We start from the raw sequence: 25,199 nt of genomic DNA on the forward strand, positions 1-25,199 counted from the left end.
GCCAGATATTTGTTGAAATAGAGTCAAGCAAAATGATTGTTTCCTGTTTATCAGTTAATTATACCTTAAAATAAAAATCAAAAGGTCAGAGCAGAATATTGACATCAAATTCTGAAATTAAATGCTTTTAATTTATTTGTTCAGGCTAAGATTTAGCACTGTAAGGATGCCACTAAACTTTTATGCAGGAATGAAGCAAATCCAGCCGATCATCTTTGCAACTCACAGATATAGCCAAGCTGGCCCAGTTTCACATGAACTAATTTGATTGCAAGGGGACTCCTTTAATCCTTTTTTGATTTTTAAACTTTTGCTACGCAAAGACTAAGTTAGCATGTAAGTCGCCCACCTTCTCTCCTAACCACCATTGCCAATGTCTATTAACACTGATGAGTAGTGAACTCTTTGACACACTCCAACATGTTCTAAAAATTCCTCGAAATATTTTCAAGAAAAATAATCACTTGAATTTGTTATGCCATTTCTTGAATGCATACGATGATATAGTATTAACATGAGCATTTAGATTACCATTAGGCACACTTTCCAAAAACATGGTGGTATATGCATATTTAAATTATTTATTCTGTATTTTTCAAAAATATATACATTTTTATTGTGTAAAACATTTGAGGATTTAAACCAACATGCCTGTAGGTATGTGTGTAGGACCCGCTCTATGACCATGGGCCAGGGCATAAGGCTCATCTTATACCATTAGGCAGGCTCTTCAACATGAGAGAGTTAGACTGAGCATTAGTTATCTAGGATTCCAAATTTGTCAAAATTACTATGGTTTTAACAAGAGCATGTTCTCTCTCTGGCAATATATATATATATATATATATATATATATGCAATTTTATAGGCCAAAAAAAAAAAAAAAAACCACTGACAGACAACTTTCAAACATCCATGCAATGCTGAGGCATCATTACTTGATGAAAATAGGCCTTGTGAACCATTAAGCAGCCTTGATCTTACATGTTAGAAATGGCCATCACTACATGCATCTGGTAGATTAGTAGTTTAAAAATTTGTGGAAAAACACTTATTTACAACTGATTGTAATATTGTAATCTGTATATTTATATTTGTATCTCTAGAATTAAGTATTTGTATCCCTAGAATTAAAGACAAAAAATTAGGATAGACAATCCCTCAATTATAAGATCAGTTTTTAGGAAGATTTAGTTTCCTAATTTAACCCCTAGTTAGTTATATATAAACCTAAGGTTCTTGTATAATTCTTTATAAATAGTTTTTCAATATACATTCAGTTTTACTCTTAGTTTTTCGCACAGTTTTATTTCTTAGTTTTTCCACAAAAATGAAGTTTATGCACTGAATTAACTTAATTATGTTAAAATGAATGAAATGGCTAAAAATAACCATTTGCGAGTAGAATACCTGAGATCAGTGTCACCAATCAGACCCTACTTGTCAAAACAATCATTCCCATCCTGAATCATAGCTTTAGCCTGTTATATAAGCTTTGGATTTTGGATTCCGAGGAAGGCTATCTTTGCGTAGCTGGGGATTTTCTATAGAATACACGAGAAGACTTCCATCTTTTGTCCCGGCCAAGAAGCATTCTTCTGGAGTCACAGTTAGGGATGTTATTATCTTCCCTACCCCATTGTATCTTTTCACAACCTCAAGTGTGTTCATAGAGCGAACAACAATCTGTCCTTGGTCACCAGCACAAACCAAAAACTCACCACATCCACTGAGTTCAACACAGTTAAGGCGCCCAATGGATTCTGAAGAAGCAAGATGTTTTCCATTAATAGAATAGAGGTGTAAACTGAGATCCCCATCAGCATAAAGTACAATCCGTCCATGCCGAGAAGCTACAAGTTTTGACAATGCACTACCAGATGGGTGTAGTAAAGATCTTACATATCGTCCATCTCTCAAGGTATGGAAAACACAAGTTCCGTCTTTTGACCCACTAATAACTATGTCAAGCTCCACACTGACATAAAGGCATGTAATTATATCATCATGACCACACAGAATATGGAAGGGAGTTTCAGCAATGATACAGTCTTTACGGGGAACTTCTGTCTGCATATTTCGAACTCTCTTTTCTGGGACTCTGACACGAAGAACTTCCCACATCATGACTGTAGTGTCGTAACTTCCAGTAGCAAGAATGCTTCCATCAGCTGTAACTGCAGTAGGTTATCAATCTTAAATGAGACAACAAAGGCTCCAAGAAGCACTTATAACACAAACTAACAATTCATAAGAAGAAAAACATTTAGCAGATACATATCATCCTCATCTAGACTCATAAGATGATACAATTCACATCTTATGTGCACGTATGTTTCTCTTTCTTTCCTTCTATGTATCAATAAGATCTGAAACTTTGAACTACACCATCTTAGCATCACTACTTGAATTTCTTCATTTCTCACTATTGCTAACGTGACCCACTTTTTAAGAAGAAACATTGACAGCAAAAGAAGAAATGTTAACTTTGAGCAGATTCCAAGTACCATTAGGAACTGGACGTCATAATTTCAAAGAATTTTACATAAATTATTCACACAACAGATAATTCCACAAAAACAATATGCTAAACTTGGAAGACTTCACTAGGAAATTTTCAAAAAGGTTTCAAATGACGAAGAATACCAGCTGAGCTTTGTACAAAATAAAATCCAGCTTTAAATTACTTTTGCCAGCAGATTTTGGGCATTCCTTTAAAAGAAAAATACCTGCAACACAGCTGACAACATCTTTGTGCTGTCGAATGCTCTGAACCATTCTTCCATCACTCAAAGATACGAGTTGGAAGCTGTTTTCCCAATTGCCACATGAGATTAAAAAGTTCTCAGTCGGTGTTTGCATTGTTGCAAAGCATTGTGCTCCAAGTTCAACATTTTCTGCCAGAGGACTCCCAATTTTACGAGGGGAAAGAATATCAGAACCAACTCCAAAGAAAGGATCCTGTGAAGGAAACAAAAATACATCTAAGGTAATTTGAACGACATTCACTTGATTTACTTTAATAAAAAATTATAGCTAAGAACTAACCTGAGAACCTGAGAAGGTGAAATTTCCACCGGATTGAAGTTGGGTTGTCAACCACATCTTAACAGATAAAGTAAGCCCCTGGTTCACAATGATAATGTTCGAGTCCAGTAACCCGACATACAAAACAGCTGATGGTGGATAACTCATACAAGAAAGAACAGATGTCAAATTAATAGAAGCGGGTGCAAAATACAAAGGATGAGCAATTGGAATTGGAGGCCCTCTTCTTGGGTGTTTTTTTCTAAAAATCTGGATTGGTGTCTGACCAAAATTTGCAATTTGATCTTCAATCGCTGATCTCTGCAGCTCATCATCCATTGCATCCAGATCAACAGCACCTTCATAAGTTAAATAATAGAAGATATTTGCAGCCTGCAACCCAGTTTTATTTTAACTGAGATCAGCTTGGAGCAAAAAAAAAAAAAAAGAAAATGTTTGGTTGTTGAAAAACATTCTTTCCACAGAATACCTCCACTGCTGGCTTTCCACGCTGCTTGTAACCAAATACCAAATCAATCCAATGGTGGAGATTTGAGCTAACATACTCACTTTCAAGGGCCTCTCTATTTTTACTTACGAACAACTCAGGTGAACCCTATAAAAAGACAAGCGAAAATAAGTTTTTTAGCAGGATATTTAGGGTTTAAAATAAATGTTCAGTAAGATACAATTTCAACTCAAATTAACAGGAATTCTTTAGCTCAGCAAATCAAGGACTCAATGGGAGCTTAACTCCTAGAGAAGCAACTAGCTAGTCTTAAAAATGTATACAAGGATATATATATATATATATATATATATTGTAGCCAAAGTTACTAAAGAGGTCTTAAAAGTGTAATGCGAGTCTAGTTCACAGAGCCTCATCCAAATTAAGGAGCTTAACTCCTAGAAAGCTCACCCCTCATCTCATAGGACTATGAAAAACATAAGGCATGTAGTTTTCTCACCAGTATCCTTTTTTTTTCCACACCCTGTTGGGATAGACATCCTACTTTGTGGGTTAAGATTAATTCATGTTGCAGTCCAAAAGAGTTAATTCTATCTTCCCCAAGAATTTTCATTCATTTGCTTCTGTATTATTCTGTATAAGACAATAGCAAGTTTTTTTATCTCTTCAATTTCCAGTTGTCTTCATCTGTCTTGTTGGTAAATGAGCCACATCTTTTTAAGTCTTACATTGTAAAACACCTCTCATTGTAAGATTTCACCATTATCCCTTCTTAATATAGTCATTGTTAGGCTATAGTGCTACACATCTCCATCTTTGTATCTAGAAAAATTATAAAATAAATTGTTTGTATTAAATAGGGAAAAAGAGATGATTGTTCTGTTTATCCACTAACATGTAGCTTTTCACTCTTGCAAAAGTATAAGCACCACATACAGCTAATATATAATCTCATACATCTTTTTTTTTTTTTTTTTGGAAGGACGGGTTCACCAATTTTATTTTCCAAATATAACATTTCATCTGTACCTTTATTAAAAATTCAAACAATAGAAACATATTTCATTACTGAATCTAGAATTGCATTAGTCTAAATAATTGTTACATTTCTAACATATCTCACAGCAGGCACTGTATGAACAATATAATTATGTATCTACACAGTTAGAATCAGATTCCTAATGGAGGGTGTTAACAAATCTGATAAAATAAGAACCATTATGCAAACAAGCAAGTGAAACATATTATTAAACCGAAACTGCTAGGGATTAGGCATAGAAGTCTCTATCACTTTGACAGAATTTAGAGACATTCTCCCTTGCAGCACAACCATCATAATTATTCCTCTTAAACAAATCAAATAATCTTTCTAACTAACAGATGATTCTCAGGTTAACCACGCAGTTTCTTAAGGAGGGTCACATCATCAGATACACAATATGAGGACAACCATAAACTCCAAAACATTCTTGAAGCAGAAACACCTATTGAGAAACCAAATTGTCCCTAGATAATTTCTGAAACATCACATCCTTGAGGGAATTCACATACCTTAGCCCAGGGAGGGAGAGAAACATCACTTATTGGTTCACCATCTTGTTTCACCCCAAGATGATAAGAGTTCGAATTAATAAGAAACTCAGGCATGTAATAGAACTCAGGAATCAACTCCTTCACATCACTTGTATTAGCAAGGCAATTCCTATATGTGCCTTCAATGCTTTGAAAAAGACGATCTGCATGGTCAAATTTACCTCCCTGATGAAAAATGATGAATTAGTGGAGTTTTTAGACTGTGAACTGACGACCAATTAAGTGATAAACAAGGATAGAAAACCAAATTACATATGGGAAGTATTGAATGAGAAAGGAATATTATTCATAAGACAGGATTTTAACCATATTTAATGCATTCATACCTATGACCAGTATACAATTATCAGACTTTGTATGACTACTGCAATGACTTTTACAACCTTTGTCTTTTGTTGGTAATATTATTCATAAGACAGGATTTTAACCATATTTAATGCATTCATACCTATGACCGGTATACAATTATCAGACTTTGTATGACTACTGCAATGACTTTTACAACCTTTGTCTTTTGTTGGTAGAATCATGTGCAAAATTAATAGCTAAAGTTCACACATAACTCTAGCATTAATCATGCCCTTGAAAAACTAAATGCTAATACCCATCTCATAACATTTATTCATAAAAACGATTGCTATATAAATTTTTTATGCAAAACCTACAATTATGAAGTTTCCACCTACGATGGAACTTCTAAAGCAAGGAAAATTTCAGTGTACTCAACTTTCCTCCATAAGGAAGAGTAAATAAAAGAATATATTTGCTACTTCCTACCAGTCCAAAAAAGCATTTTGCAAAGATCACACCAAAACAAGTGCTTTCAAAACTGTGTTACCAAAGTTTATCAGCTGAACATCATTACCAAAGAAGCAGTCAGATCACCACATATTCCCTCTTCTTTTTTCCTCCTTATATTGCATTTAAATACCAAGCATCATATGATACCTAAAGATACCTGTAAATTACGGTGAAGAGATGTGAAAGGTTCTAATCGGAGGAGGTAATAAAGCACAATCCCCATGCTTGAGTAATGAGAACCATAATAGAAACTGCACTAGGAAGTAGAAACACAGCGGCACATTAGACAAATTGACTAAAGCAAACTCTATAGGAAAGAACCACTTAATTTCCTGAAACTAGGATTGAAGATTACCTGGGTATATCAGGATCACAGAAGTTACGATACCTGTCTTCAAACACCTGAATCATGAAGCATAATATTGAGATATTTGGAAAGAAAAGAAAAAGGTGATGTAGAGGAATCAGTATTAAGTATGTCGTTCATTAAACAAAGCCAAATAAACTGACCTCAAACCGTTTTGAGTCCAATGCTCCAACAGGCTTGGAGAGATCCCGAAAAGTTGATGACTTGTTAAAATCAAGAACCTCAGATGAGTAATCAGCCAAAATCCAAGGAAAGACAGGATACTGAGTCAAATCATTATAAGATCTTCCTGCAAGTGTATTGAGAATCATCAGATACTCAAAGTTTGTTATATCCCTTCTCCTCCAGCTCTCTCTAGCAGTTTCCGCCATTTCCAGTGCCACACGTCTATCAACAAATGAAATAGTGCCACTCTTGTCCCTACTACTTCCTCTTGGAAACAACAGCTCATTTCTGGTAGAGACTACAAGGGTTCCAATCTCTTTCGCATCCTTCTGTGATGCAAAATTTATAAATATGGGAGAAACCGAATCACTGAAGAAAATCTCGACTGCAGTGTATCTAAGCAAATACCGAGTCCAATGGACAGCTTTTATCTATGACCAGCAATGCAAACAAGAAGAAATCAAATTAGAGTTGAGAGATACAAGCAATGCAACACAAATAAAACAACTAATGGTTCCCTACCTTGCCAATACTCCATCTCCGATGACGCTTTACATTTTTCAATGGTTTTTTATGCAAGTTTTCTGCCTCAATGTTGTCAGAAGTCCCCTTCCCAGAATGTATATCAAGATGAATGGACCACTTAAAAGACTTTGGCTTGTGATCAGCCCTTGCTGACTCAGAATGGCGTGATGCATTTAAGTTCTTGAAAACTGAAGATCCTACAGTGCCTTCAACCAAAAATTCACCAAAGAAATGCAAGACATCTTTCATGACTGCCAACTGACCTGCCAATTTTCTTTTTGGTGTCACAAGCACACAAGGAATTGACATAACAACCTGCAACATCAAATCACAAATTAACAATGAAGTAACTCCAGATGTTTTAATGAGAAAAAAAACAGTTTGACTGTTCTTATCCCCCCGATAAGATGTACCTCACTAGTTTCTGTTTCTAGAGAAGGTGAAGAAAACTCTTTTTTGTCTTGTATAATATCCATCTGATCACTGCTGCTTTTAACTACTTCCACGCTGTGACCATCTGAAGGATCCTCAGGAATAACCAACTGCCCGCTTGGTTCAGCATCACTCTCACCAGGTTCTGAGCTCCCCTCATCAGTTATCCTGTGTACACCTTTGAGCAGAAACTGCTTCATTTGCTCAGGAATGTGCCCCACAAAGCTAGATTTGCTCTCACTATTGGGAAAAGTAGCCTCATTACTAGGGGAAGTGGAAGGACCATGACACAGCTTTTCATCAAAATGATAATTCTGTCTTAACTTTGGTCTACGCCGCCATGCATCTTCTGTCTTGTCAAGTTTCCAATGTATCACAGAACCATTCGGAAAGGGATTAGCAGACCATGGACCCCTTTCATCGATTAAGGTGCGAAACATGTGCATCCATTTTTCCTGTCAGAGTAAAATTTATTACTTCACATATATGAGATGAAGATTCAGTATAATTAATTAATGGAAGAATAGCGAAAAAAAATAACAATGAGCCTATTAAAGTAGCTAAAAGAAGCTAAAGAAGCTAAGGACCAAAACAAAGAGCATATTTCACAATGGAAAAAATTTCAACATACAGCAACATTTTGCTGCTCCTCCTCATGGGCAAGCAGGAATGCAGCCCTTCTGCTCTCATCTGAAGCAAGAATAGCGTGTAAGCTACTTTGTATCTCATCTTCAAATGCCTTCTGGTTATTAATTTCTAAAGAGGAATTTTCATCCATCCTAGTAAGAAGCTCCTGCAACTGTCTGCTACGGTCGGATTCCAACATCTTTACATACTTTGACTCATCAGAAACCTGAATGTAGAGACTAGAGAACTGAATGGTGGATAACATGGAGAAAAGGAGCACAAAAAGAGTATGGCAAGCCAATTGACAATATATTATGAAACATGCCAAAAGATTCACAGTGTTAGGATTAATATTGCCTGCCTTTAGGCAATGACGGCATCAATAAAGCATGCAACACAGATTTGATATCTTCATGTGGTTTATTTGCATTGACCCTTGGAGATATCTCGAAAAAGTTTTCTCAATTAGGAAAACCAAAAAAGCTCATAAGAGAAAACATCAAAACAGAACAACACATCATCTCAAATCCAATTTTCTTTCTTCAATCAACGTGAGACATATTAGACTATCATATGGGTTTAAAAATCAAAAATCACTTGGAACCATGATTCTCCTTAGTAGTTGCCATGCAGAGTCTAAATAAACAATACAAAATTTGGAAAACAAGAATAATAGGTCTCACTCTTGGAATATAGCAAAACATTCATGGAACTTCCTCATTCCAGGAGATTGCACACCATTCGAAACATAAGTGGAGAAAATAAATATAAGATGAAAGTTCCATCTGACTAAAACAGCAAAACAACAAAATTTAATGAAGACAAAAGATTATAAATTTGAAGTTCAGAACAAACCGCAGAAAGCACTCGATCCTTCTGAATTAGATTGTGAATGGAGCCCATTTCTTTTGAGTAGCTGCTCGAATCAAATGAGTCATCCCTACCAACCATGCTAGTAGCAAGCATTGACTTTCCAGAGTTTACAGTTTCTCGAATCACGTGTGCTATTACATGAAAACGAGCACCATCATCTAACATTCCATACTGGGATCGTACAATAAGCAAAGACCTGAGCACCATGTTATTTTATTGTCAAGCTTCATAGAACTAGCAGAAGGCAATGAAAAGCACCAATCCATCCTTAAACTCAAGATAACTAGTTGCATGTCACACAAAATCTGAAAACTTATGCATAGGATAAACAATAATACCAGATGAAGAGCTGCAGTCGACTCTTGCTTTGCTCATCATCACTGGCCAAAAAGGTAGGCAAAAGTGAGATGAACTGTTGGACACAACGTGATGCTCTTTCTAGGGAAGATATGCAGAGGTATAGGATTAAAAGTCGAAATACAATTCTTGGACACCTTTCCCCCCTTAAAGCCATGGCTTTATCAACATTTTTATTTGGTTTTCCACTCAATGCATTGCCAATGCCCCCAGATACAACAACGGCAGCCATTTCTGCAGCAGGAATATTAAGAGATTCTACCAAGCCACGTGCTCTTTGGCCAAAAGAGGGACCAACTGATGCTGAAATTCTGGGCCCAATCTTGCTCGGACCCTTTCCGTTCATCTCACTAATAACAATCCATAAATTGTCCAATAAGTTCCACCACTTATCACCAGTTATGTCATCTTCACTTGTCATTGACTGCCTGGAAGCCCGTGGATTTCTGAGAATGAAAAGATTCACATAGAAAGATCAAGTTACTTTCTATTGGACATCTTATGGTAGCAGATAGCATGATGTTGTATTCAATTATAAGGCTCACGGTAAAAATAACGGTGCAATAATTCAAACACCATTTTGGATGGTGTAAATAGATGATAACCAGGAAGTACTTTTCAAATAATGAGTACACTGTACACATGAAGTCATGAACTTTGTACTTTAATACAAATGTCCAAATTTTAGGAAAGTCGGGCCAACTTGATATTCCTTATTATGTTTGAGATATAATAGATACCATTTGAATAAAAGAACAGAATGCCAAATACAGGCACCCTAAATCATCACAAGAAAATCTATGCTTAAATAAACCTTTTTAGAATTGTAAAAAGTCAACACTTGCTTCTAATTCTCCTAATCATATTGTGGGAAAACACTTATTTACAGCTGGTTGTAATCTTGTAATCTTGTAATCTGTATATTTATATTTGTATCTCTAGAATTAAGTATTTGTATCCCTAGAATTAAGGAAGATTTAGTTTCCTAGTTTAACCCCTAGTTAGTTGTATATAAACCTAAGATTCTTGTGTAATTGTAGATAAGCAATTTTTCAATATTACATTCAGTTTCCACATGGTATCAGAGCTTTAGACTCTTCTTGGAAAGAAAAATTTTCAGCCTTCATTGCTGACTTTTTTAGGCCTTCATTGCCGAATCCTGTTTAGGCCTTCATTGCCGAACCCTTTCAAAGAAAGATATCACTATCACCCAATTTGAGGAATGTTAACTGGGAAAATCACTGAAATACTACAGATGTCTCAGAAACAAGGAGAGTTCAACAGGGAAAAGATTGAAAAGCTGAGAAACTTATTGAAAATCTTTGAAAAGCCTACTATGGTATGTTCTTTGGGTAAAGTTTCTAGTTCAGGTAAAGTTTCTAGTTTAGGTAAAGCTTCCGGCTCTCATGGATTAAATGTCTCGGCTAAGCCTATCACGAGTTCTTGGGTCATTGACTCAGGAGCTACAGACCACATGACACATTCCCCACAAAAGTTTAGTACATATAACCTGTGTCCTAGTAATAAGAAAATTGTTGTTGCTGATGGTTCACTTACCACAGTGGCAAGATTAGGAGATGTTCAAGTTAATCCCTCGTTTGTTCTCAAAAATGTTCTTCATGTTCCTGGATTGTCTACTAATCTGATATCTATACAAAAACTTACCAAAGATATGAATTGCAAAGTAACTTTTTATCCCTCTTATTGTGAATTTCAGGACCAGAGTTCGGGGAAGATGATTGGACTTGCTAAGGAGAAGGATGGACTATACTATCTTGAGACATCAAATAACACAAGCAGTATCAAAAATAGTTTACCTTTGTCATTTTTTTTCTGAAAAATCTTTCAATAAAGACAAAATTTGACTTTATCATTTTCGTCTTGGACATCCTTCTTTTGGAACCTTGAGAAACATGTTTCCTTCTTTGTTCAAAGAATTAAATGTTGAAGATTTTCATTGTGATATTTGCGAATTTGCAAAACATAGACGTGTGTCTTTTCCAATCAGTAACAAAAGAAGTTCTACTCCCTTTACTTGATTCATAGTGACATTTGGGGTCCCTCTACAATTCCTAATATTTTTGGTGCGAGATGGTTTGTTTCATTCATAGATGATTGTACTAGGGTCTCTTGGGTTTTTTTACTTAAATCCAAATCAGATGTGAATAGTGTGTTTTTAAGCTTCCAAAACATGATCCAAAATCAATTTGGAGTAAGAATCAAGAGATTTAGGTCTGATAATGCAAGAGACTACTTCAACCAGAGTCTACCCACCTATTTCCAAAAAGAGGGGATTATCCATGAGTCATCTTGTGTTAATACTCCACAGCAAAATGGAGTGGCAGAGAGAAAAAACAGCCATTTATTAGCCACAACCCGAGCCTTTCTTTTTCAAGCAAATGTACCTAAATCTTATTGGGGGGAAGCTGTTCTCACTGCCACACACATTATAAATAGGTTACCTTCAAGAGTTTTGGGATTTAAAACTCCTATGGAACTACTCTCACAATTTTATCCCAACCTCAATACCACAAACAATCTCACACCTAAGATATTTGGTTGTACATCATTTGTTCATGTTCATAGTCATAACAGGAGAAAGTTGGATCCAAGAGCGATTAAGTGTATTTTTGTGGGGTATTCTTCAACTCAAAAAGGATATAAGTGCTATCATCCTCCTACCAAAAAATTTTATGTGTCTGCAGAGGTCACTTTTGAAGAAAATAAACCATTTTTTACTCAACCTTATCTTCAGGGGAAGACTTCATTCATGGAAGATAAGGATAAAGACTTCTTTTTACTTGATTTGCCCCCTTCTTCAACATTTACACCCATTAATTCTTCTGAGTCGAAACCTGTTTTTGTTGAGTCCGAGTCAAACATTGAATTTGAGTCTGAACCCATTCCAAATACGGAAGATGTGACAAAGGATAATATTGTTCTTGATTCTATGAAGGAATTACAAGTGTACTCAAGAAGGAAAGTTCCAGATCCTGAACCAGTGCCAGTCCAAAAACCTGAGTCTAACTCTGGAAATGAGGTAACTATAGTTTTTGACTCTGTTTCTCAAAATGAGCATGAATCTCCTAAAACTATAACTAGTGATTATGATTTGCCTATTGCCATTAGGAAAGGAACCAGAGAATGTACCAAGCATCCATTATACCCAATATCTAATTTTGTGTCATTTGAAAAATTCTCACCATTCCACAAAAATTTTCTTGTGAGCCTAAACACTATTTCTGTTCCAACTACATTATCCGAGGCATTATCCAGTGAGAAATGGAGGCAAGCCATGAAAATAGAAATGGAGGCCTTAGAGAAAAATCAGACATGGAAACTGGTAAAGTTGCCTAAAGGAAAAAATTCAGTGGGGTGTAAATGGGTTTTCACTGTAAAATACAAGGCAGATGGTACTGTTGAAAAGTATAAAGCCAGGTTAGTAGCTAAAGGCTACACTCAGACCTATGGAGTATATTACCAGGAAACCTTTGCTCCAGTTGCCAAGATGAATACAGTTAGGATTTTGTTATCATTGGCTGCAAATTACAATTGGCAGCTTCAACAATTTGATGTAAAGAATGCTTTTTTACATGGTGATTTGGAAGAAGAAATATATATGAAGGTTCCACCGGGATTTGGAGGTCATCTAGAAGCAAACAAAGTATGCAAGTTAAAAAAGGCTTTATATGGCCTTAAACAGTCTCCTAGAGCTTGGTTCGGGAGATTTGCCAAAGTGATGCTAGCAATGGGATATAAACAGAGTCAAGGAGATCACACATTGTTTATCAAGCACTCTGATTCAGGGAGAGTAACAGTTCTATTAGTGTATGTTGATGATATAATTGTAACTGGAGATGATGAAAAAGAGAGAGAATCTCTAAAACAGTGTTTGGCTAGAGAATTTGAGATAAAGAGCTTGGGAGATTGAAGTACTTTCTAGGAATTGAAGTAGCTCACTCACGGCATGGTATTTTTATCTCACAACAGAAATATGTGATGGATCTTCTGAAGGAAACTGGGAAGCTTGCATGTAAACCTGCAAATACCCCTATAGATCCTAATCATAAAATTGGAGAAGCTAATGAAGATGCTGCTGTAAATAGAGAGATGTACCAGAGATTAGTTGGAAGAGTCATTTATCTCTCACATACTAGACCTGATATAGCATATGCTGTGAGTGTGGTAAGTCAATTTATGCATAGTCCTAAAGAAGTGCACCTACAGGCTGTCTACCGTATATTGCACTATTTGAAGGCCAATCCTGGGAGAGGTATTTTATTCAAAAGAGATTCGGGGTTAGTTCGAGAAGCATATACAGATGCTGATTATGCAGGTTCAGTAACTGATAGAAGATCTACCTCAGGCTACTGCACTTTCTTAGGTGGTAATCTTGTGACTTGGAGGAGTAAAAAACAGAATGTGGTGGCAAGATCAAGTGCTGAAGCAGAGTTCAGAGCAATGGCTCAAGGAATTTGTGAACTACTATGGTTAAAGATTATCCTAGAAGACTTGAAGATCAAGTGGGATGGACCAATGAGACTCTACTGTGATAACAAGTCTGCAATAAGCATTGCACACAATCCTGTGCAACATGACAGAACAAAACACATTGAAGTAGACCGGCATTTCATAAAGGAGAAACTAGACAGTGGGTTGATTTGTACACCTTATGTATCAACCAAGGGTCAACTTGCAGATGTGTTGACTAAAGGTCTTAGCAGTGCAACATTTCAAGAAATTATTTCCAAGCTGGGAATGGAAAACACCTATTCACCAGCTTGAGGGGGAGTGTGGGAAAACACTTATTTACAGCTGGTTGTAATCTTGTAATCTGTATATTTATATTTGTATCTCTAGAATTAAGTATTTGTATCCCTAGAATTAAGGAAGATTTAGTTTCCTAGTTTAACCCCTAGTTAGTTGTATATAAACCTAAGATTCTTGTGTAATTGTAGATAAGCAATTTTTCAATATTACATTCAGTTTCCACACATATCAATTGATATTCTTATAGATTGAAAATTCTATAGTGAAGAGTAGATTTTAGGACTAGGATAAGTGTGCAGAATCTCATATAAATTGTGCAGAAAACAAGGGGCAAACCTTTTTCACCTGAAAATTGGTACTTATGCCTTATTAATAATAAAATAGTTCATTATCCTGAACTAAAAAAGCTAGGCAAGATCCATATTGTTATCTAGCTTCATTTGCTTTTGGCAGGAGAAAGAAAATTAAAAAAAAAAAAAATCATGTCGAAGAGGATTTATAAAAAGAAGAGAAAGGGGGAAAAAGGGTAGAACAGCCAATTATCTCTTAACTTTTCAAGTGATTTAGCTGCTTAAAAAAGTCAGATAAAAAAACTAGCCAATGTCATACAAAATAAAAGCAAACCACAATGCAGTGACTGCACAAACAGATTAGTATCTGACAATAGATGGAAAAACTCATTGAATCTCAATGATCCACATAGATTTTATCTCAATTAAGGCTAAGCAGATAATAAAGAACATATCAGTTTCGGACATAATGAGTGAAAGTCAAGCAAGCAGGCAGTACCCAGATACTTTGTCATCAAATTCTCCTTGCAAAACCTCATGCAACACAGTGGTATAATCTTTCTGGCTTTCTAACTCTAAAGAATCCAGATAAGATTCAGCACTATTAGCTGGAAACTGTAAGAAAAGAGATAACAAATTAATATCACTCTTAAGTTTGGAATAACAAACTACATAAGTAGCAATCAACAAGCTAAGTCATAGTAAATACTTGAATGTTGTAAGATGTTTGTATACTAGAGTGAGGAGGCACAATAACAAATCTTGATTAGTTTTTCATGGAAGGATAACTATTCCCAAATTTTTAAATGTTTGAATGTCCCTATTTCAAATAAGGTAAAAAACTACAAGTTCAGTCAAATGCACAATAATCAATTGAATCTCACTTTGTTCTTTCAAAACATGTATAGGGAAAATCTAATGAGAAAGCTCTAGGACCACATTTGCCTTCACTTCCCCATCGCCTAAATCTTCTTCCTCCTCTTATATTTAAATGCATGTATTCAAGGTGGGCATGTTAGGTACTTTGAGGGAGAAAACATTCCCCATGACAGGCAGGAAAACCAAGAATAAACATAATCCAGTCATATTCTCAAGTAAGTTGTTACCGGAAGTTTATTGCCAACTTCAGAGATAAGCATCTCATCAACCAGTCGTAGAAAATATAATGTATTGTCCCGGCAAGGCTGTGAACTAAAAATATTTTCCTCGGCAGATAAATCTACCAGCCTTTGAATCAAGTTGTCATATATGTCACAAAGCAAGTTTCGGCATGATATGCGACCCTACCAAGGAAAAGAAATTTAAGTAAATTATCCATCAATGGGCTAAAAACCATCACAAAAAGAGAATAGATTAAAGTAAATATATTTAAGAAATTAAAGTATGGAATTTCACATACTTGCTCACAGTGTAGAAGTAGAAAATTCAGTGTCTCCTCTAATTGTTGCCAGCCACCTTTTATAAAATGTATATAGTGACAAAGAACAACAGAAAAAACCCTCATCACAAGATTTTTCTCATTTGTCTCATAGTCACCTTGATATCTTGAATCAGGTCTATAGTCTTTTACCACATCAAGTTCCAAAGAAGCTGTTAACCAGGCATTCCAACCATATTCCTAGTTGCAAATTTTGAATAATTAGATAGCTCTTTTAAAAGAATACACAACATATATATTATGTCAATAGTTAATTGTATGCAGTACCATTAACGCTTCTATGTTCAGAGGATTTGAATCAAGAAGGTCAAGTAAATCACTAATTATTTTCATTCTTGCAGATGCATCTCCACAGCCGGATAGGAATCTGAAAATCAGAAGTAAGATCTGAGGAAGGAAAAAGTGAGAATTATTTCCTCTGCTCCTCTGCTTGTCAACCAGGCTGTTTTTCTGTAACACCTGTAAACAAACATTTTCAAGAGACAGGTTAAGAGGAAAATTATCAGAGAATTACCACAATCACAGACAATCAAGAGAATAACAGAAAGAACATCTAAAACATACTAAACTAACAGAAAAATAAGGGAAAATCCATGATTGGTTGATCACCTGTCTGGGGCTAGCACCGCCTAGAAGAACATCAAACAAGGTGGCACGCAAATTATCTGTCTGTGGAAATTTAAACAACCTGTCAGATATAGCTGAGAAGAGTGGTTGCATCCTTGAGCTGATTTTCTTGCTGTTTTCTGGAAGAGATTTTGATCTTCCAACAGCAAGATTGAAAAATCTTGGCTTTTTCTCTGATGGCAAACCAACCAAAAGTCTTCCTAGAAACTGCAAGCTAAGCAACCTGATAGGTTCATATTCCCTATGCAAAACAAATTGAAAGGTTACTACAAGGACATTCACTCTCAACCATTGATTTAAAACACATCACTTTTACCAACTACAGTCAAAGCAATTAAAGTTATTCAGAGGAAGGAAAATGCATTAATTTCTAGAAACTATAATCTAATTACTGGAGAAAAAAATACTTAAGCATGCACTTGGTTCAGAAACATGAACATTTTTCTGAAACTGCATACTCTTCTAAATCAGCACTTGGAACAATAAAAAATGAATAAAAAATTTTTCTAACAAAATTCCTGTACACAGCATTGTGTTAGACCATAGTGGAAAAATAGAAACATAAATTAAACAGAAGAACGTGCTGTTTTAAAATTGAAACTATGAGGAACAAAATCCAAAGGTGCTTGAGAAATATTTGGTCTTTGACCAAAAGATTACTTCCAAGGATTCAACAGCAGTATTTGTCTCTCTAAAAAATTCTTATAAACAGTAATAGTGAAACACAGAGCCAGGATAGGCCACAGCTCCACTCACACCCCCTCAATGCCTCCCCCTGAAAAAAAAAATCTCCATAACAGAATTTAAATCTTGACACTCACCCTTGGTAGAGTAGTATAATGGTAAAAATAATACATTAAATGAAGATTAATGTAAGTTAAAGAAATATACAACAAAAGAAACCATTGAAAGAAAAATGCTGGACATCCTTCAATGAAACAGAGGTCATTGTTGTCTCTCATGCCAGAAGTTTGAACATTTAATTCTTAATGCAGATGGCATACCTCTGTAGGAGATTGACAAAAATGTGACAGCCACCCAGTAGATTTACTTGTTCAAGGAAGGATACAAGCAATGGTTTTTGAGAAACAGCACGTATAACCATATGTAAAACATCCTCAATGCATGTCATATCGTTGCTTGTTTCAAAAAAAGCTATAAGGGCTTTTATATCTACTGGTGCAATGTTTTGCCTGCATACAACATGTAACAGTTTTGTTAAGAAAACTAAAAAAAATGATAACGTGCTATATATGTCCATTAAAAATGAAATAGTTGATCCAACACTGTACATTTGGCAACATCAGATGCCCTTAGTCAGTTTAGAATACATACCTGAGGCTCATTTCACCAAGACTTAATAAAAGAAGACGAATTTTATGTATTTCTTCTCTACCAGGTCTTTCTCCAATAACTTGTTTAGTAATAGGATGTAAAAGTGGTTGGACTCCAATGGCAAACCGAGATTTCACATTATCCCAGTAACACTGCCGTATTATGTCAATAACACGTGGGAGCCGGCACAAACTTTTAAGCAGCCTCGGATCATTATCAAATTGTTCAATGAGAAACATGTACAGCTCACGCTGCACCTTGTAAACTGTGTACAGCCAGATAAGGGGATTAAGAAAAATGGCAGATATGGCTTCTTTCATGAGCAGCTCTGCCAATCCTAAAGAGGAAACACAAAATATAAAAAGATATGAGATATATTCTTAAATGGGTACAAAAATTAAAAATAAAATTTAGGTGAGCATATGAATATGAATAACTGCTACAGGGATAAAACTCAATATGGTTCATCATACATACCACAGGATGATACAACATTAAACAAATTCTTCAATGCAGAGAGTGTTTCCATATTGAGTTGCTGAGGTGGAACTGATTGCAATAAAAATCCCAGTACTGAAAATCCCGAAAGATGATGCATTTGTTGCTGATTTGCTAAATTCTCATCTAACACAGAAGCAATAAGTTCAATAACTTCAGCGGTCAGACGCTCTTTTGCGACTGGAAGGAGCAGTGTACTTTCCAAAACTCCACTTTCAGCATTTTCATATCTATCAGACTGAGTGATAAGAGGGAAAAACACAGATATGCCTCCAACACAGTAAATTATCTCTTGGAGCATACGTCTAGAACATAACTGTGTACCAACCATTATAGTTGCTTCAAATAAATTCTTATCCAATGCATGATCCAATACAGGTGAGACATTAAACAATGTCTTGCTATCACTTGCCTGAAAAGAGGAACCAACATCTAGAGTTCAGCTAGACACAAAAGCAGAATTTCAGACATGAATTTTAGTGCGTGTGTGCATGTGTCCCAGAAAGGGAGGGAAAAGAACCTGTGCGTTGAGTCCAAATATAATTTTGGATGCAAGACCATCTTTTGCATCAAAAATTCCACTAGGCATTGGGTTATCACCACATGCAATAGCTTCATTATCAAGGAAGGAATACATATAGCTTGGTCCAAGGGAATGTACAGCCTTGACTTGCTCAGAAGAAATAGCATCACCAAACAAATAAAGTGGACCAATCTGACCAAGAAAAGGAAATGAAACATGGATGGCCTCTCGAGGATCATCTTCTTCATTTTGAGGCAAGATAATTTTTGTACCAAAGGAGCAGCTAGTCAATAAATCATTGACTTTTGCATATCTGAGACATGAAATAAAGAGTGTCAGGAGGGAACTTATCTGTGTTGAGGAAATACATCTCTTGAAAAGTTTTAATGATCAAAAGTAAAATGCAAACTGAGAACGATTAAAGGTGGGAAGTTACCTGCATCTTTCAGAGGATACAAGATCACCATCAAGATAACATCTCAATAGGCTACCCCCAGAAAATGCTCTTCCAATTGTATGAGTAATACAAAGAAAGTGCCATTTCTTCCTGACTAGATTAACATGCATCTGAAGACACTGTTGTTTTAGATTGATAGACTGTGACGGACATGAGAAATAAATCAATGGGCAATAATGCCAAAGAAAGTAAAACAAAAACAAGCCATTTTTTTTGTGTTTATGCGTCTGAGTGTCTGGAGAAGGGGGAAGGGGGCACTTGATTTCTATTTGCTAGGAACTATACATGCAATGCATTTTCGGTTGGAATAAGAGTTAAGCTTTGGAAGAAACTTCCGAGAGACAAACATATTAGATATCTTTTACCTCATAAATAAGCTTATCTTTTGCTACAGCTGCGAAGCACCCTCTTCCATTTTCTGTCAGAAATTTGAAAAGGCCCATTGTTCCACTTCTGGGGAAATTCTCCACCCTGAGCCAACACGAAAAAGAAAAACCCTTGTTGAGAGGCCATTGCACAGGTGTCTTAATTATGATTCCCTGCAAAACAATTACAGAGGAATATGAATACCAGGTTCTAATTGTAGTCATTTGACACAATAATTGAATGCAACAGGATCCAAAAGGACTAATAGGAATATGAAAATCAGAAGAAATTGTTTTCTGAAATTGTCCCAAGGACGCCAGAAGGACTTACAGAATCATTCCCATTGAGATCAAAGAAGGCAGTTGGTCCCTTCTCATTTAGCATTGATAAAACAGTGGTCAATAATAATGAGCAGTATGGCTGTTGAGTCCCCACTTTCTCACTTCGGAGGAGAGCAAAGATCTTACGAATATCCTTCCCAGATATGCTATGGCCACCAATAACCTGAATCAGTTGTGCAATTTTCAAAATGACACTGTCATCACCTTCTTGTACAAACCAATCAAGAAGAAAATTAAGCATTCCTGCCGCAACACATGAAGCTCGATTGGAAAGGGAATCCTTAAGCAGCTGCTGAAACACACTGAGACCATAATGCCGCAAGGACTCACTGCTCTGGCCAATCACAAAATAGCAAAAAATGATATCAAAATTCAAACAGCTACCAAGTAAGAATCAGTGATAACAGATTCTGAGGAAATTTATTACTATCAAATAGTGTAGAACCAACCAAGAAAATGAATTACTAACCTTCTGTAGAACGCTCAAAAACAGTATAATTACATCTTCATTCTGAACCAAAATAGAACAAGAAAAAAACTAATTCAAGGACAACAATTTTACAAACTGAGCACAATGAGGAAAATGACAAAAGATCATAGAATCAGTTCACATGACCAGACAGCAAGGACGCGACAGTGGGTCAAAGAGACTTTTCAGGAGATTAAATCACCTTTATACGAGCGCTCCCTTCTATTTCAAACTTTCCATCAACAAGCATACCAAGAAGTGCATTTAAAAGAGCTTCACTTGGACGCCATTGACAGAAATCCAACAGCAAACTTTGCAATGTCTGATAGCCCTTGCCAACAAGAGCTCTAAATGCTGCCTGCAAAATTAATTGTTGAACGTAAAAAAAAGCACATGAAAATGAGAACAATAAAAGAATAATTTCCAAGACCCATTAAAATTATTAATATTGCAATGCTAAAGGAAAATGTCAACCTAATTTTAGATCGGTGTGTTTTAAAAGCTTGACAGAAGCAACCATTTTGCTAAAATGAGCCTGAATAACAAATTGTGACTTAAAAGATCTAAATACCTAAATGCTTAAACATACAGAATTAAACTCAATCTACCACCAGCTCAAGATTTCTCAACAGTTCTCTTTTTGACATCTTACAAAAATTAGTTCTAGTTCTAGAACTTACTGTCCAGCCATTTATCATCTCAAGTACAAATAACCAATTCCTTGCTACACAGACTACTAAAGCTCCTGAAGTCCAAATGCATCAATCCATATTACTTTCCACAATAAGTGCAGCAGCCTTTCGCATAGAGTAGAGCTCAAATATTACACAAGAAAAGAAGATCCCACCAAAGCAAATTGGACTTTGCATTCCTTTCATAAACATGCATGTTTTTGTTAAACATTTAACTACATTTTAAGCAAAGTCATACCAGCTACAAAGTGTTTCAGTGTTCTGGTGTATAAGGGCATAAATAAATAATGGCAACCACACTAAAAACTGCAACAAAGACAAAGTAGTACTGGAGCAAAATCCTTCACTAAGAAAGGCCACTTGTTTCCACTCTTGAGGATAAACATAGATAAAGCATTCAAGTATTCCAGAATAACTAATGAGCATGAAAACAAAGAAAAAAAAAAGAATGAAAAGTACCTTTGAGGCATCATTCCTTGCAAGCAGACAGGTAAGGGTTTGTAAAACAACTAAAACCAACCTCTCTCCATTTGCCTCATCAAGATTGCCATTTAGTAAAGAGACAACATGCAAAAAGCATTCTCCATCTCGAAATAAAGCCTGGTAATGCTGATGAAACATGAAATATCTAAGACACTCACATAAAACTTAATAGCCAAGTTGCAAAAGACACAGCTTTAGAGAAGGGCATGTCAAAGTGAGAAGTGCAGGGAACATACCACTGGATCAGTCTGGAGTATATCCATCATTCCAACCAATAGATTAATAGACAGTTCGGTAAAGCTTTTTTCACGCTCCTTTACAATAGTGAAGGTCTCTAAATATTTTGAACATATGTACAACATCGCTTTTCGATCTTCTTCGTATAGTGATGTAATCTAAAATGAGAGGAAAAAAAGAACAGGTCTACTTCTTAACAAGTTAATAATAAAAGAAGACCAGAAAAAGCTTTATACCAGTAACAAAAAAAATACCTTCATGAGGTCAAGAATGTATCTAAGAACATGATCTCTCAAGCCTTCTTCCCAAAACAATTCAAACAAACAATCAATGCAGGTAGAATCACGCAAAACCAAATTTCTAGCATCATCTGCTACTGAGAAAAATTCCATAAAGAGTTCCATGCATGTTTCCATGCATTTAGTCCAACTATGAACTGTCTCAGTTGAATCAAGTCTCTGGTGACCATGAGGTGTAACCCCTTTTAAATGATTATTCTCAATCACAGGGCTCATATTTCCCGACCGTTTAGATTCTTGGGCTAGAATGCAAGCAACTTTAAGAACCCTGGAAGCTGCATTGAGTGTCTTAAAGGAAGCAACGGTTTTCTCGGATGAAAGCTGCAATATTCGAAGCAGGCTTTTTGCAAGAACACTAGCAACCTCGGGATTACAAGCAGATTGTTCAAGGGCCTCTAATAAAGCAGACAATTCAGGCTGTGACAACATGGAGAGAAAGTAAAAAGTAAGAAAAGTCCAAAGCATAAAAAATACAAGCCTTTAAAAACAAATCTAGAATAAATCCAGTTAGATCACTGCTAGAATCATCAAACAAACTAGAACATTCATGGGAATAACACATACAAGCACATATATCAAAAATATTAAACATGCACCCAGACAAACACATCACAAACTATCACATGCTTCCACTAAAATACAAAACCATATGAAAGGTATCAACTTAAATATTTATAAATTTGTCAATACCTCTAATTTAAGAATGTTAAATGCCTATACTATACATTCTCCAGCAACTTAAGTATTCTGTTTTCCATATCACCAAACCATGCAGAATTTGTTTCTATAATAAGCAATTAGCAATATGTGACATACAAGAAACCCATAATTTTCCATCAGCATGGTGCTTTGAATTAGAGGTAAAAGAAATTAACAGCATAGACATGCCAAAAGGCTAAAGACACTGAATTAAAGAATAACATCAGATATAGAAAATTCTTAATTCAACAGAGAGCATTAAGGCAAATTGCCAGCACTATCATTGTACTGTACTGGCTATGTCCACAACTGTGATTTCAGCATTTTTGTATCCACATTGGACCCACGTGAATTCCACAAGAAATAAGATTACACAACCAATGGATGAATAGTTCAAGGGTAGTACTGGAAATTTTTCAGAGAAAGATATTTTCAAAACAGTGCCAGACTTTTGATAAAGCCCATAACACCTCTGATTTGCCCTTTCTCACCCTTGATAGTCACCTATGTCAATGTCAACCTTAAATCTAGATAATCGCCACATTGACAGCAATTTACTATAACAAGGACTAACTAGCTAAGAAATTATTTATTCATGCATCGAGCACAACGAAGATAAACTGTTTCACGAAGAACATCTCAGATGTGAGAAAGAAATACCAAGTTATGGACACTCCCATTAGAAGTTGCAGCTAGCTCCACAAATGAAATCGCCTCTATCTGAATAATTTCAATCCCACCAAAATTTAGTTTATCAGCATCGCTCCCAGAAGCAGAATATTTTTCAAGATTTTCTGGAGTGCCCTCATGGAATGGAGTAAACTCTTCAGAAAATTCCTCTGAAGCTGATCCAAAATAGAAAAAGTTCTCAGAGAAGATAAGGTCCCATACTCCCTCTCTGCGAAACACTTCAAGCAATGCAGGTGATGAAATGAGAACCTTCCTGAAAGCATTAAGAACATAATGCTGCAAGGTACTGATGAAGAACCTACAGGAAACGAAATAACAGGAAAAGGGGAGAAAGAGGTTATAAACAAGGAGAAGACAACAAAGTGCTAAAGGGAAACAGAATCATAGCTTGCAGGAGTCTGCAGCCCGTTTAAAGGCACCACAACTTCAATTGAAACCGAGAGGCATAGAGTAACCTTACCATAAATGGTTTGGAAATTCATTTTGATTGGAACAAGCCTTAATGCAAGGGAAAACTGTAAGAAGAACCCGCATGACCCATTTAATTGAAAGTTCAGCATAAACTGAAGAAATTGATGTGGGAATCCGACCAGAGGTTGCTTGGCCATAACGAAATTTAACATCTTCTGGAGCCAGAAGGAATGAACAAAGTACTCTGCTCAACTTTACAACACAATCATTCCAAAGTTGATGATAAGAAATGTTCTCAAGTAAAGGAGCAGAAGGCTCTGCCAAATAGCTTTCAGTACTATTATCATTTTTTAAGTCAAAAATGGATGTTTGACTGCCATCCTGCAGAACTGAATCCTTCATCTGCTGCTTGAACTCTTGAAGCATGAAAGCAGGTGAACAAAAGCTATTTGCAAATTTATGAACTCTACCATTCTCACATAGAAACTGTAGGTTATTCACATTCCCAAAGCTGATTACTTGTTAAGGTCGCTAATATGTGGTCACGCATAACTGATAACATAAATTGTTAAATTCGGGGCAATGAATTTAGAACAGGAACCCTTGTTGTCACTGATTTCATTTGATAAAAAAATCCACTTTATTGAACATTGGAGGAACAGTAAAGAGAAAAATGGTGCATTCTATATTGCTGTACTAAAAACCAGCTTGAAATTTAAGACAATATTTTCAAGCTAAAAGTGTCCTCAGTTAAAAGCAGATGATGTGAATTGGTAATTTAAGCTCTAATATTAACAGGTACAGCATCTAGCAGAATTGCACTTATGTCAGATACAATAATATCAACAGGAGATTGATATAATTCCAATTAGCATACATGGTTCACAAATTTCATTTTCACAAAGAAACAATTAAAGCATTAAATTGCAAAAAATGAAACTACATGCAAGATTCTGAATACAAGAGAAGTGATATATAGGATACATAGCCTCCCTAAGAACTTCCAAAGAAAGAACATGGAGCTCAAAAATTTTCAGCAAAGTATTTTGCTCTCTGCATAAAAGTTAACCACCAGATTACAAGATCAAGAAAGAGTAGAATAAGAAAGGAATAAAAGTTCCTCTACATATTCATAGACAATTAATTTTATTCATACATTCAAGGCAACAAAAAACATTGAACTTTAAGGATTCAGAACGGGAAAGAACCAATCAGAAAAGTTGTAAGAGTATGTGCATTGGCTTCCCATAGAAGCCATTAGATTCCAAGATAAGACTAGCAGAAAATTCAGATAGCCTACCCAACTAGAACCAGATACAAAGTCATGTTTAGCAACCC

The 25,199-nt window shown here is 35.8% G+C and overlaps 1 protein-coding gene across 9 annotated transcripts in view; it reads right to left on the reverse strand.

Moving 5' to 3' along the window:
- Positions 1-25,199, reverse strand: part of LOC111315522 (BEACH domain-containing protein B-like) — a 31,386-nt gene that overhangs the window by 510 nt on the left and 5,677 nt on the right. For 2 of the 9 annotated variants that reach the window (XM_022917323.2, XM_022917335.2), the window contains 33 exons: positions 24,846-24,914; positions 23,911-24,372; positions 23,421-23,748; positions 22,017-22,478; positions 21,762-21,920; positions 21,502-21,651; positions 20,553-20,708; positions 20,351-20,419; positions 19,871-20,215; positions 19,540-19,713; positions 19,154-19,314; positions 18,715-19,030; positions 18,174-18,606; positions 17,697-18,033; positions 17,366-17,554; positions 16,344-16,602; positions 16,002-16,193; positions 15,696-15,914; positions 15,403-15,579; positions 14,796-14,911; positions 9,218-9,682; positions 8,862-9,075; positions 8,011-8,232; positions 7,361-7,834; positions 6,945-7,262; positions 6,401-6,853; positions 6,246-6,292; positions 6,048-6,141; positions 5,048-5,254; positions 3,518-3,643; positions 3,049-3,420; positions 2,730-2,961; positions 1,411-2,177 (listed from right to left, as the gene is read on the reverse strand). In XM_022917323.2, coding sequence (XP_022773058.2) covers positions 1,477-2,177; positions 2,730-2,961; positions 3,049-3,420; positions 3,518-3,643; positions 5,048-5,254; positions 6,048-6,141; positions 6,246-6,292; positions 6,401-6,853; positions 6,945-7,262; positions 7,361-7,834; positions 8,011-8,232; positions 8,862-9,075; positions 9,218-9,682; positions 14,796-14,911; positions 15,403-15,579; positions 15,696-15,914; positions 16,002-16,193; positions 16,344-16,602; positions 17,366-17,554; positions 17,697-18,033; positions 18,174-18,606; positions 18,715-19,030; positions 19,154-19,314; positions 19,540-19,713; positions 19,871-20,215; positions 20,351-20,419; positions 20,553-20,708; positions 21,502-21,651; positions 21,762-21,920; positions 22,017-22,478; positions 23,421-23,748; positions 23,911-24,372; positions 24,846-24,914 — 8,698 coding nt within the window. In that variant the 3' untranslated portion in view covers positions 1,411-1,476. Of the gene's footprint in view, positions 1-1,404; positions 2,178-2,729; positions 2,962-3,048; positions 3,421-3,517; positions 3,644-5,047; positions 5,255-6,047; positions 6,142-6,245; positions 6,293-6,400; positions 6,854-6,944; positions 7,263-7,360; positions 7,835-8,010; positions 8,233-8,861; positions 9,076-9,217; positions 9,683-14,795; positions 14,912-15,402; positions 15,580-15,695; positions 15,915-16,001; positions 16,194-16,343; positions 16,603-17,365; positions 17,555-17,696; positions 18,034-18,173; positions 18,607-18,714; positions 19,031-19,153; positions 19,315-19,539; positions 19,714-19,870; positions 20,216-20,350; positions 20,420-20,552; positions 20,709-21,501; positions 21,652-21,761; positions 21,921-22,016; positions 22,479-23,420; positions 23,749-23,910; positions 24,373-24,845; positions 24,915-25,199 lie in introns of those variants that run through there. The other 7 variants (XM_089749284.1, XM_022917325.2, XM_022917324.2 and 4 more) reach the window with 7 other exon arrangements.

The sequence above is a fragment of the Durio zibethinus genome, chromosome 20, assembly GCF_047325235.1.
Source record: "Durio zibethinus cultivar Kanyao isolate XHJ-2024 chromosome 20, ASM4732523v1, whole genome shotgun sequence".
NCBI lineage: Eukaryota > Viridiplantae > Streptophyta > Magnoliopsida > Malvales > Malvaceae > Durio > Durio zibethinus.